The sequence below is a fragment of the Brienomyrus brachyistius genome, chromosome 7 (assembly GCF_023856365.1).
Source record: "Brienomyrus brachyistius isolate T26 chromosome 7, BBRACH_0.4, whole genome shotgun sequence".
NCBI classification, from domain to species: domain Eukaryota; kingdom Metazoa; phylum Chordata; class Actinopteri; order Osteoglossiformes; family Mormyridae; genus Brienomyrus; species Brienomyrus brachyistius.
Genome location: NC_064539.1, coordinates 13,546,923 through 13,559,284, shown reverse-complemented (window position 1 = coordinate 13,559,284; position 12,362 = coordinate 13,546,923). Strand labels below are relative to the sequence as shown.

Genomic DNA, 12,362 nt, shown 5'->3' with positions numbered 1-12,362 from the left:
CTTTTTCAAAAGCACATTGCTCTGAAAGTACATCTGAATCTAAATGTTTCTGCAGAAGTGTAGTCCCAGATAGGTCGATGCAGCAGAGAAGGTTTCGGTGCCCTTATTGAATATTTACCATAAGTGCGGTGTGGAACGGAGTACAGGGTTCACATGTTACCGTGCGCAACGTGGTTTTTACCTCGGTAAACTAAGAAGGACTGCTATTGGCTGGCGATGCGGAGATCAGCCCTGCTCGCACATACAAAACCAAGTGAACTTCCTTCCCGAAGTGAAACGGCTGAGAGTAAAGAGAGGAAGATAGCTAAATACACTGCAATACCAGCCTTCCCAGGTGTTATTATTATTTGAGAGATAAGAACTGAAAGCTTGCGTAGAAGTCTGACTGATTCCATTACGTTCAGATCGGTACTGGGATTTAACATGGCACCTTGTCAACATTTACTTGTCATTTTTTTGGGATGGATCTATATCTGCAGTGGATATCGCTTTATGTTGGACGAACATCTCCCTGGACTGAAAAGAAAGGCGGAAATGGGACAATTTGAAGAGAATAGGGATGATGATCGCTTCGCTAAGGACGAGGGCGACCTTGTCTTACAGGAGACCGTATCAGAGCACATGCAGATGCTGTATGAGAAATACAATAGTGCAGGATTTCATTTCAAGGATGGAAATACGGTTCGCAGCTTCAAAGCACACTGGGGTATGTAGCGATCTTTGTTTTTTGTATATATAATTACTGTTATATACGGCTATAATATAGTCTATAACTTCTAATTCACTGCAAAACCAGAGTTTCAGGGTTGTCATGCAACAGAGAGACACCTGTTGGGACAGCTACTGTAAGCTGTTGGATGACAGTGGATTTGTGAAAAGAAAGACTAAAGCAGAGCGGTATCTGCGCTAACAAAATAGTATTATTCGTGGTGCTTTACAGTGAAATTTTAAGATGCAATGCATATTTTCTTTAAATGTTTAGACATATTTCCTTAAGACTCGCATAGCATTTAAATCATATTTCTATTTTGGATACTATTTAATGTACTTACTGAAATATTGTTTAGGCCATTTATATCTTTAACTGTAAAATATTTACGTCCCCAGTCTTTTGTGTTCTTTGTGCGCGTTTAGCTGGTGGAAATTCCAGTTTAAAGTAATCAGTTTAAAGTTTTACCAGAAAGTCTTATATGGATTTTTGGACAGCGAAATCTCTATAGTCTATGGAACTTACCAGTATATTTATTTATGTTTATCTTTAAGAATTTCTAACGAAGATAAAGGAGCCTGATAAATAAATAAATAAAAACTGTCCCTCTTGAAATCAAAATCAGAAACATTATGCTGGAATTTAGTTTGAAACCTCAGCTGGAATTTCCATCAGGTCTTGGGTTCCTCCTACTGGTATATTTTAGAATGTCCAGATCCGCGTCACGTAAGTTAATTTAAATATTTAAATAAAATAAATCTTTTCTGGTATCTTTGAAAATATTTTCATATCGCCACTGAAATAACAAAGCATGCAGTCATTTTTAACACTAATTCATAAGTACATTTTCTGGTATTAATTCTTAGTCAAAATGCAATTGCTGTGCCCTAATTTGTAAGTGGTATTTGTTACTTCTGCATTTAGGTACAGTTAACGGCATCCAGATGCAGATCTTTAATCTAACTTCGTTAACCAAATCAGAGGACATCATTTCTGCCACGTTACACTACTTCATTGGTGGCTTGCAGAATAGCTCCTCCAGATGTACAAGGCCCCAAAGTTGCAGTCAACGCAGTTCAAAGCAAACCTACATTCAGCTGGGTATTTGGAGTTCTGCTTCTTTGGATAATGACACCAGGACTCTGGGCCATGTTCGTATCAGGGTTCCCGCAGCCCACAGAGACGTGACATCCTGGCAATGGAAAGATATAACGTCCTTTATGAAGAAGGCAAAACATCACAACGAACTCCTCATTGGCATCAAAGTCCCATCAGATGGACACAAGCTGTGGAATGAGCTTCTGCTCGGCCCTCCCCCTTACATCCTGGTGTATGCCAATGACTCCGACATCTCTGGTCCAGAAAATGTGGTGTCCGCCCTGCAAGGGGGGCACAAAGACCCTGTGCGGCCAGGACTTCATCGCTTAGGAGTACACCTGAGTGCCAGCACAATGCCACTTCGGTCCAGGCGCTCAGCCGACACCCTCCTCCCGCTCCAGAACAACGAGCTCCCAGGGAACGAGTACCCATATGAGGTCCCACACTGGGATGAGACGGACCCGTACAACCCCATAGACAACAGACCGGCGAAACAGCCCAAGAAGAAGCCCCGGAAGAACCACCGCCACAAGGTGCCATTGCTGCAATTTGATGATCAGACTATACAGCGGGCACACAAGAAGCAATGGAGCGAGCCGCGCAACTGTGCCCGCCGGTACCTGAAGGTGGACTTCGCTGACATAGGGTGGAGTGAGTGGATTATCTCCCCAAAATCCTTTGATGCTTACTACTGTTCAGGATCTTGCCAGTTTCCGATGCCAAAGGTACGTTCATTCCTGGTTTATGCTCAAAAATGAATCTAATAAGAAAATGAATGGAAATGAGTCCTGGATGAGAAAAGTACTGCTTCCCTTCCCCTAAATGACCTAGGAGGTCATATGTAACCTGAGTTCTTGCTGTTTGCTATACTGATTTTATTTATAGACACTCCTGAAAACAGAAAGATAGACATGAATGCCATCTCTGTCATATATCTGGATATTTCAAGGGAAATAATTCAAGTGTAAGTGTACTTATACTTAAATTCTGCTTAACTAGGTTAATGCTCAAATTCAGTTTTGTTTACCCGGTGTCAGATCTGAACATCTCTCTCGATCAATTTGTTAGGCAGGCCAAACAATAAAAACGAACTTTTCATGCTGATGTGTTGTGAATTATGCAAGCTGTTCTAAAGGGGAAAAGCTTGCACAAAATAGTAAGCAATCTTACACTGTTTATTTGAATAATTGTAGGAAAACATCACTTAATGTGAAATTCTTATGTTATTTAGGATAGTGTTGGTTTTCATTACGAAATGTAAAACATGAGCCGTGCCAAGTAATTCATGTCATACAGGATATACTTTTAATTTTAAAAATGACAGTGTTGCTAGGAAGATAGACATTCCTCTGAACGTTCTGTGCCAGAACCTTGTCTAATGTATTTATGTGAGTCTCCAGTGAGAGAATCATTGTTGCTACATGGTCATTCTGGAGAGTGTAACAATAACAGCTACATCGCTGAGCTGCCAGTCCAATACTATTAATAGCTGTGAAAAAAAAATATTTTGAATTTTTATCATTTTATATTGTCCATGTTTCTTTGAAAATAATCATCCTCCTATTATTTATAAATATCTGTTCTTACATTTGAAGCTATTGGCTTAGCTGTTGGGTATCTTATAGTCCTCTGTTTATTAGTGTTAATAATTTATGAAAGGCTGCGTAATTTTTCTAAAGCATCACATAATAATGAATATAAATTGAATTATGTTTCTCTGTATTTACCACCAGTCTGTGCATTTCACACACGTTCTCAAGCCAGCTAATTTTTTATGTCCACCTCGCATAGAATCAAGGTGTAGAATAAGTTTTCTTATGCAAAACTTACTAGAGTACATTGATGTACTTCGTACTGGATTACGTTGCAGTGTTTCCCAACCTTTTTTCTGCCAGGGCACACTTTCCATAAGGCAGCGTTTTTCAGCCAGTTTGTTGTGGCACACCGACAACGCTGCATTACTGAATTCTGGTCTTTCTTGTGGATCAGCAGTGGCATCAGTAGTAGCAATAAACTGACAATAGAACAACTGGGGAAAAAAGAAGTTGGTTGTGTGTGGTTGCAGTTACTAACTAACTAACTAACTCTGAGAGTTCTCAGTATTATACAGGTGCCAGCACAATTTTTCTATAAATAATTTTTTAATAAAATGAATCCAAACTAGCTATTGGCTTGGATGTTTGAGATTTATGATGACAGGGCAGTAGGAAGCACAGTAGATGTGGCACTGGGTTTCAGAAGCTGACCATTTAAAATTTCAGAAGGGGCTTGGTATGCTATACCTTTGAGCTGTAAACTGGAGTTGAATTACTGGAGTAAACACATATTTAGCTGTTGAGTCAGTTGTAACGAATGCAAGTGCCTGCTTATCAGCTGATTGATAGTCAAGTAAATATAGCTTAGGATACTGTGGGTCTTTGGACACAGAGTCATTGAGGGGCACCATGGTCATCATAGCAGGTTGATCACAGAGCTGTTTGCTTAAAGAGCTATCTCACCTCTTTCTCTTTCTCTCTGTTCAGTCCCTGAAGCCCTCTAACCACGCTACCATCCAGAGCATTGTGCGGGCAGTGGGCGTGGTGCCTGGCATTCCGGAACCCTGCTGTGTGCCTGAAAGGATGTCACCCCTCAGCATCCTCTTCTTTGACCAGGACAAGAATGTAGTGCTCAAAGTTTACCCCAATATGACCGTGGACTCCTGCGTTTGCAGATGATGTCGAAATTGCGTTTTGCACTAAAAGAGAAACGAAACCCTGATATATAGCTAATTAAGAATTGGTTCCCATATCATTTATCAAATTTTTGAAGACTTTATCTTTCTGTTGTGGAAGCTTGAAAGAAACATAGCCTAAAATAATATATTTTTGTAAGATATGTAATCTCTTTTCTGCCCCTACCAAAGGAGGTTTTGCTTTAATATGCCTCAGAAATAAAAATTTAATTTCTAACTTTATGACATAACACTGTCTATCTTTGTAACACAGGAGGATGAACAACCATTGGATAATTTCCCTTTTCAAAGGTCAAAGACTGAATCACTTGCAGCAAAGGGCTTCATTTGACTTATATGCATCCAGGATTGCAGTACATGCAATAGAATGCAAAGTAAAAAATTACATGCTTTATACCAAAGTATAAAGTATACAATGCGTTGAACTGTGGGTTTATACTGTATTTTTATGTCATGATTATACTGCATAATTGTCCTGAAAGAGACCAGTCTACCCTGTTTTTTACCCTACCCCAGTACTACACGTTTTGACCTAATGTACATCTCTGTAGTCACAATACATCAGTGCATTTTTAAAATATAATTTGAAGGTTCAGCATATATTAAAATTCATGATGTTTAAAATTTCATATGATCATTGTATCGATATACCTATTATGTATGGATTCCAAAGTCAAAATATTTAGTGCCTTTTGGAAAATCACTAATGGTTCTCATTACTATTTGATAAAGGATTATTGCTATTTGCAGTTAACATTATCAAATATACAGATATTAGTTAATCACATATTAGCAATTATTAAATGAAGTAAGACAGTACCATGCTTTTACACAACTATATATACACAATTATATCTAAAGATGCTTTGAAGCTCATATTCAAACAGTGGCCAGACACACTTTCATGCATTAATAAGGTCATTCCTTTGTGCTTACAAAAGGTGTACAGGCATCAGAAATCTCCATGTTCTCCAATTTTCTGTCCCTGTCCATTGAAATACAGATGCAAGTGGCTTTAAAGAAAACAGATAATTGGATTCATTAGCCATAAGTGTCTTCATATAATCGTTAGCCTGAACTAAACTTTTATGCTGCTTTATACAGAAAAAAAAATCAGCTTTCAAATTGAAGGCAAAAGTTTATCTTCTTTCAGTTTAGATACTAAGAATTTTCTACTAAAGGTAACTTTAAATTAATATTTGTAATTGTACTAGGGTTTAACTCATGTAAAAAGGGATTTTTATCTTCATCTCTATCATCTAGGGAGCTATGCTAAAACAGTGAGCAAAGATTTCAGCACAGATTCTTATTGTATGAAATATTAATCAGTTCTTTTATACATATATAGTTTATATAATACATAATTAATAGAAATTTTCACAATGGATTTTGATAAGCATCTCGATGCATTTGGCTAGGCTGTAGAAGTTGTTTTGTTTTGTTGTCTCATTATTTGCAATAAATGCTTTAGACGCATTTTATTTTTATTCACATTGAGTCTTTCGAAAACAATCTTTGAGTAGAAGCTGGACTTGGGCTTGCTTTGCGAATCAACAACCTGAACTTCACAGCTACAACATCTCAAACTGTTGTCGGTGTATGAATGACCACTTCTTAGAAGCGCTCAGACCCGTTGATAACTGCCCGTGGGGTATGCACACATGCTGTCGACAGGTATAGTTCTGTTTCACGCAGCTGCAAAATGACATCATGTGTCATGGTTGCTCTAGGTATCTGATCAATCTTATCTGTAAACATACCAACTTGCTCTAATGTTTTTTTCTGTAAGTGGCAAGTAATTATATTGCAGCTCGTACTACATTTACAAACATACATTCTGCATAAATATCAACATGTATGGTAAATGTTGTACCTAAATACTATAATGCCTAGAAATGCTTATATCTATCAATCAAATTCAGTTATTTTCCTTTTTTTAACAAAACCAATCTCTCAGCTCTATAGTAGTTTCAAAGTGCAAAGAGAACTTTATAAGACAAATCTTGACTTCAATGACTAAATTTCAATGACTGTTTACTATGAGCAATATTTAGGTGGAAAAGGGAGGTAGTTTAGTGTATGTCACTGGTGTTAAGAGATAATGGAACACTTATGTGATACTAAAAGCAGTTCAGCTTATTGTTTAAACCATTTAAGATGAAGCATGGGATCACTGTAAATGCAAACCCATTTTCAGAATGTTGCTACTTTCATAAAATGCTGCCAGTAGAGAATTTACCTTCGCATTTAATACAAAGTTTAACTTTTGCGAGTGTTCTTTTGTGGGGATGTATTTGAACAATGAAGTCTCACATGAGCAATCAGAGCTTCATCTCAGAAAAATGTATTGATTTAAATGTACAGCGATTCACTTTTCTTTGGTTTCCAAGAAAACTATTACTACTCTCAGTGCTTTAAGTAAATTTAGATTTTAACTGCGTCGTAATGGATTGTATGGGTGCTATACCAATATGAGACATTTTTAGTATCTGTAGTAACTGTGTTAATGGGAAAAGTTCTTATATAATTAATATTTTCTATTGCTATTTTTTTTCTTCCATGCATGGAAATGAACATCACCTTTGTTTGCTTTGACAACCACTTCAGTATGTCAGAGAATGCTATAAATGGAGCTTCCCCCATACCACTCTGTAAAGTCTGTAAATATATAGCATTAAGAGAAAATGGTATTCTTGCACAATAAGCTTAATGACATTATATTTGTATATGGAATTTAATGTTTAATGATGTTTTATTTATAGCCTGTGTATTGTTTTAATTTTTTTCTCTGATGAGCGGCTATTTTTAAGACGTGGTTGCTGATTGGCAGGGAGTGTGGAAGAAAGGGTGGGGACGATGCGGAGAGGGGACCATCACATGACCTGTCAAGCTGTGAATGGCACTCATTACTACTGATGTATACACTCACCTCTATGTGAGGACTCCCCTGTTTGAGAACGAACCTTTCTTGTGAACCATTCAAGCAAACAATAAAGCTACATATGCCACCGTTTACCAAATAAAATGTTGTGGAATTTTGTATAACCCTAAATGCACTGGCAGCTAATATTGGATTTAGTAGCTTTAGATGTATTTGCATATATGCCTCGTCAGCATCATTTATAGACCTAAGACTTTGAAAAAGTTCTTAAGAAGGAAACACCTCCATCTGTACAAATCATGCATCCATTCAACCATCAATACATTTCTAAAAACTGCTGAACCAAGGTAAATATACTAAATATGACCAAATTAAAATCAATTCAAGACAGTATAGTCATCACCAATAGATGTGTGGCATCAATATACGTGAGAAGCAAAAACAAATCAGGAACAGGTTTCACAGACAAGTGAAGTATGTCACTGTGTACAGAACAAATTGAGTCCTTCATGTTAATACAGGGGGTGGCATGGTGGTGCAGTGGTTAGCACTGTTACCTCACACCTCTGGGAACCGGGTTCAAGTCTCCGCCTTGGTTGCGTGTGTGGAGTTTGCATGTTCTCCCCATGTCGTCGTGGGGTTTCCTCCAGGTACTCCAGTTTCCCCCCTACAGTTCAAAAACATGCTGAGGCTAATTGGAGTTGCCCGCAGGTGTGTCCGCAACCCCGTAGGATAAGCAGTTTGGAAAATGGATGGACGGATGTTAACACAGAGATTTGCATTCTAAAATAGCTGTTATTGGGTCTGTCTCCAGCCTTTACTATTTCATGAAATAATCTCGTTATACCTACATCCGTGACCAGGATACGTAAATGGAAGATGGATAGATACGTGGATTTAGTATTGTTTGTTGCATCACCAGAAAAAGAATTTAATGCACAGAATTTACAGGTAAGGAGCTTGAATTGTTTTACATATGCACCGCACATAATCTTTCTTCTGTATAATGAAAAAACAATGTAAATCTTTGCCTGACTTTTTACGGATTTATCTTTCAAATAATTCTAAAAGTATTTTATTATTGTCCACTTTCCCTAATATTTCAAACAAATCTGAGTCCCGGGAACATATTTTTCATAACAGCCCTTCGTGCAGAATTTCTTTCTACATTCTGTTTAATGATTGAACTCGAAGGTATCCGGACTATTCTGTTGAAACATCTGGGCTATGATTGGGTTACAAATTCCATCTCTCACCCAGGGAGGTATTTATTTGATGACAGAAATCTCCAAACAGAAATCAGCATTTATGAAGTTTGTTTAAAGTACGATCCTGAATTGAAAAGGAGCAAGTATGAGATAATTTCTGAACTGTTTCCCTAGGTTGATGTGTGGGGGCAGGAATGTGTTGGTCCCTGCGATTTGATTGCCTTGTAGCGTTCTCTGCAGGGTAAGGCTTAAAGGTGTGGGAGTTCTAGAAAATGCTTAGTTTCAGTTGTAACGTCAATTATTTTCTAAATGATCCAGTTAAGATTAAGACATTTCCTGGCCCCTTAAAATGAAGTAAATAAAAGGGGAAATTAAATACTAATGTATATAATTTCATGTGAAAATGCACATATGGGCCAAATAAAATCAAAAGAAAATCATTATTACAAGTACAAAAATTAATACAATAATCTCATGTTTTGGTTAAGGTGTTTATAAACTTTAACCATTCATGCATACAGCATAACTCGTTGAACTCTAATAGGCTAATGAAGTAAAGTTTATGAGAAGAAAGGTCAATAATGAAATAAAATTAAGAAATACGAGCCTATATACCCTGTGGGTCCCACAAAAAACAGATACACTGACATACAGCTGGACAGGATGAGCATATGTAGACAGGTTTATTGCTTGGGTTGAGAACAAATAATGGTTCTCAAACAGTAGATTTATCAGGTTTGCATAGGTGCAGCAGGACAAAGGTGAATGGATGTCAGTTCGGGTCTCTATAGTCAGTGTATGTTTTCATTGCAGGCCAGGGCCATAATGGAAAAGATATAATAGTTGTGTGCTTACCAAGGAATTTGTTCTGTGTCACACAATGTTCTGGCGCTGCATTGCAGTGATGGATCAGGTACTAAGGTCAGGTTGCCACTCGGCGGGGGGTTAGTGGAACACACCACTCTGACATTGGAGTAGTTACCACGTTCCTGAAAGACGTGTTTACACCTCAAGAAAAATATGTGCTTAAGACGTGAGCTCCTTTCATGGTTGCATCATCTTTTATTTTCTCCAAGGCGTACAGGCAAGAATCTGAAAGGAGAAATTGTTCCACACTGGAAGGTAACCAAGTCTGAAATATTGTTTTTACTTTATCATTCTGAAATGGTTATTAATTCAGTAAAGGGAATATGTTGTGTGAAGGCAGCCTTGAGCTGCAGTGAACATATTTAAAAGTCCGATTGTCCTAGATCTTCCACTGGCTTCTGCACATCAGGTGCTTGCTGACAGCTACATAAAAAGGAAAAAATATTGCTTTGTTTTTCTTCTGTCCTTTACTAATCTTGCACAGTTTCATATTGGACGCAACCCCTTAAATGTGTTTCCTTAGTGATGAGGTCACATACAAGCAAACAAGTGAGTAAGAAAAAGGAGGGTCACTCAGTGGGTAGCACTGTTGCCTCATACTTCCAGAGCTGTGTGTGCGGACTTCACATTTCCTCCCTGTGTCATGCTGGTCTCCGCCTGCAGCCCCATAATGGGGGGGATCCCCAGCTTGGGCTGCCTGGGATAGACTTCAGGTCCCCTGTGACCCTGACCATGACAAGTGCTTGGAAGATGGATGGAGAACTAAAGCATGTTTGGATGAACTGGTGTGTGAGGGTCATGAGGAACTAACAGAAAATAGGCCTATTAAAATTTACAGAGAGCAACATATAAAGTAATGACACACAGCCTCATTCTATACTTCCGGTGCATTTATCCAGTCAATAACCACTTTATCCAGTCAATAACCACTTTATCCAGTCAATAACCACTTTATCCAGTCAATAACCACTTTATCCAGTCCAGATCAAGACGATCATGAGTTTACCATGAAGCAGACACAGAACCATTTACACATTAAGAGCAGTTTAATGTCAAAAGTTCACCTAAATCCCATAAACTTAGACTGTGAGAAGAAACTGGATTTCCCACAGGAAACAGCAACATGGGGCCAAATAGAAGGTACCACCTAATGCTCCCTTTGCCACTTATAAGTGGTGTTATAACTTGTTTATAATTGTCTATAAATGATTTACAAAGTGACACAACCTAATTAATTATCTTATTAATAAACCATGCATAATCCCTTTATAAGTAGTCTTATTGTGAAGTGGTACCCATTAGAGCAATTATACATGTTAAACAATGTTTCCAGAACAAATCAAGAAAATGTGGCTATGATCAATTAAAGTATATATTAATACCAGGGATTAAACCAAGTAGATGTGGTTTTAAAATCGAGCAGGGCAGCAAGAAGAAAGATAACAAAAACGTGGTTGTGTTTTCAAATGTTAATTAAATCAACTGTGGAAAAATATTTGTGAAAAAAATATATTAAATATTCGGTAACACTACTTGACTAAGCTGAAATATAGTATTATTCTATCACTTATGTATAAATTTACCACGAACTTACAAGTCTTAATTATTTACATACTGATTTCATGTTAATTCATTATTAATAAATTGTGACGCATATTTTGTCTCAAGCAGTTACTCGTATATTTGGTACTATATCTGTTAATTCTGTAAACATTTGTGAACTGCTAAAGGAACAAGTAATGAATAACAAAAATGAAATACTGATCTCGTTTGTTCCAAATTAATGAACCGTAACGTATATTAAGTAGCGACTATATTTGTTTATTTGTACTTCAGTAGTAACTTAGTTAATACGACGTTTTTGTGCCCCGTCAGGTAAAGTACTACCAAATATTCTACTAACTGAGGGATCGTAGTTGCAATATATATATATATATATGGTCTAATATACAAAGCTTATGGGGCAGCGTGGTGGTGCAGTAGTTAGCACTTTTGCCTCACACCTTTTGACAATGTTTCGGATCTCCGCCATGGCTCCGTGTGTGGAGTTTGTATGTCCTCTCCGTGTCGACGCGGGTTTCCTATACAGTCCGAAAACATGTCGAAGTACATTGAAGTTACCAAAGTGCCCGTAAGTGTGCTTGTGTGAACGAATGGTGTGTGAATGTACCCTGCGTGGGGTTGGCGTCCCATCTTGCGTTGTTCGCTGCCTTGCGCCCGTAGGCTCCAGACCTCCAGAGTCCCTGTGTAGGATAAGCGCAGGGGCGCCAGAAGCATTTTGAATGTGGAGGAGACACACTGGCATAAAACTAATATTTTATATTAAATGTGTGTATGTGGGGGAAGGGGGGGGCGCAAACGAATAATTAGGAAATGTGAGGGGGGACACGTACGTCCCCCTCAGATTTAATGGCAGCGACGCCCTTGGATTAAAGGTTAGAGGAAATGGATACAGTGCTCACAGAAAGTCTTGGGACTCTTGTAATGTAAATTTTATTTCTAAAACACATTTAAACAATCGAAGTTTTCCAAAGTGCGGTAGAAAATTAGCACGAACAAAACATAAATAAGACAACCCCAAAAATAGTCACAATACAATACAACCAACGAGGACTAAAATAATAAAATACACACAATATATACACACATTAGAAACAACCGGAAATTTTAAAGTAAAACTTTGAAACCAAAATTACAGTTCTAAAAGAGCTGTTCTGAGTTAAAAAGTTCAAAGTAACTTTGAAATAACGTAAGACACCTAACATTTGTGTTTAGTGTCCCTCTGGGGGGGGGGGGGGGGGGGGGTGCAGTAACTACAATTGAAATTAATAGCAAAATAGCAAGAACACCATTGAATAAATCAGTAAA

At 37.8% G+C, this 12,362-nt stretch overlaps 1 protein-coding gene across 1 annotated transcript; it reads left to right on the top strand.

Moving 5' to 3' along the window:
- Window positions 1-254: 254 nt before the first annotated feature.
- On the top strand, window positions 255-4,782 carry bmp3 (bone morphogenetic protein 3). The gene is made up of 3 exons (XM_049020424.1): window positions 255-706; window positions 1,634-2,532; window positions 4,330-4,782. Exons 1-3 carry the CDS (start codon window positions 424-426, stop codon window positions 4,519-4,521), a joined length of 1,374 nt encoding a protein of 457 aa, XP_048876381.1. The 5' UTR covers window positions 255-423; the 3' UTR covers window positions 4,522-4,782.
- Window positions 4,783-12,362: the final 7,580 nt, after the last annotated feature.

Bases quoted from the DNA above. Each gene is read 5' to 3' on its own strand.
- bmp3 (XM_049020424.1), top strand. From the start codon at position 424: ATGGCACCTTGTCAACATTTACTTGTCATTTTTTTGGGATGGATCTAT. The intron at 707-1,633 runs GTATGTAGCGAT...TTCTGCATTTAG, and splicing joins CAGCTTCAAAGCACACTGGG to GTACAGTTAACGGCATCCAG. The intron at 2,533-4,329 runs GTACGTTCATTC...CTCTCTGTTCAG, and splicing joins GCCAGTTTCCGATGCCAAAG to TCCCTGAAGCCCTCTAACCA.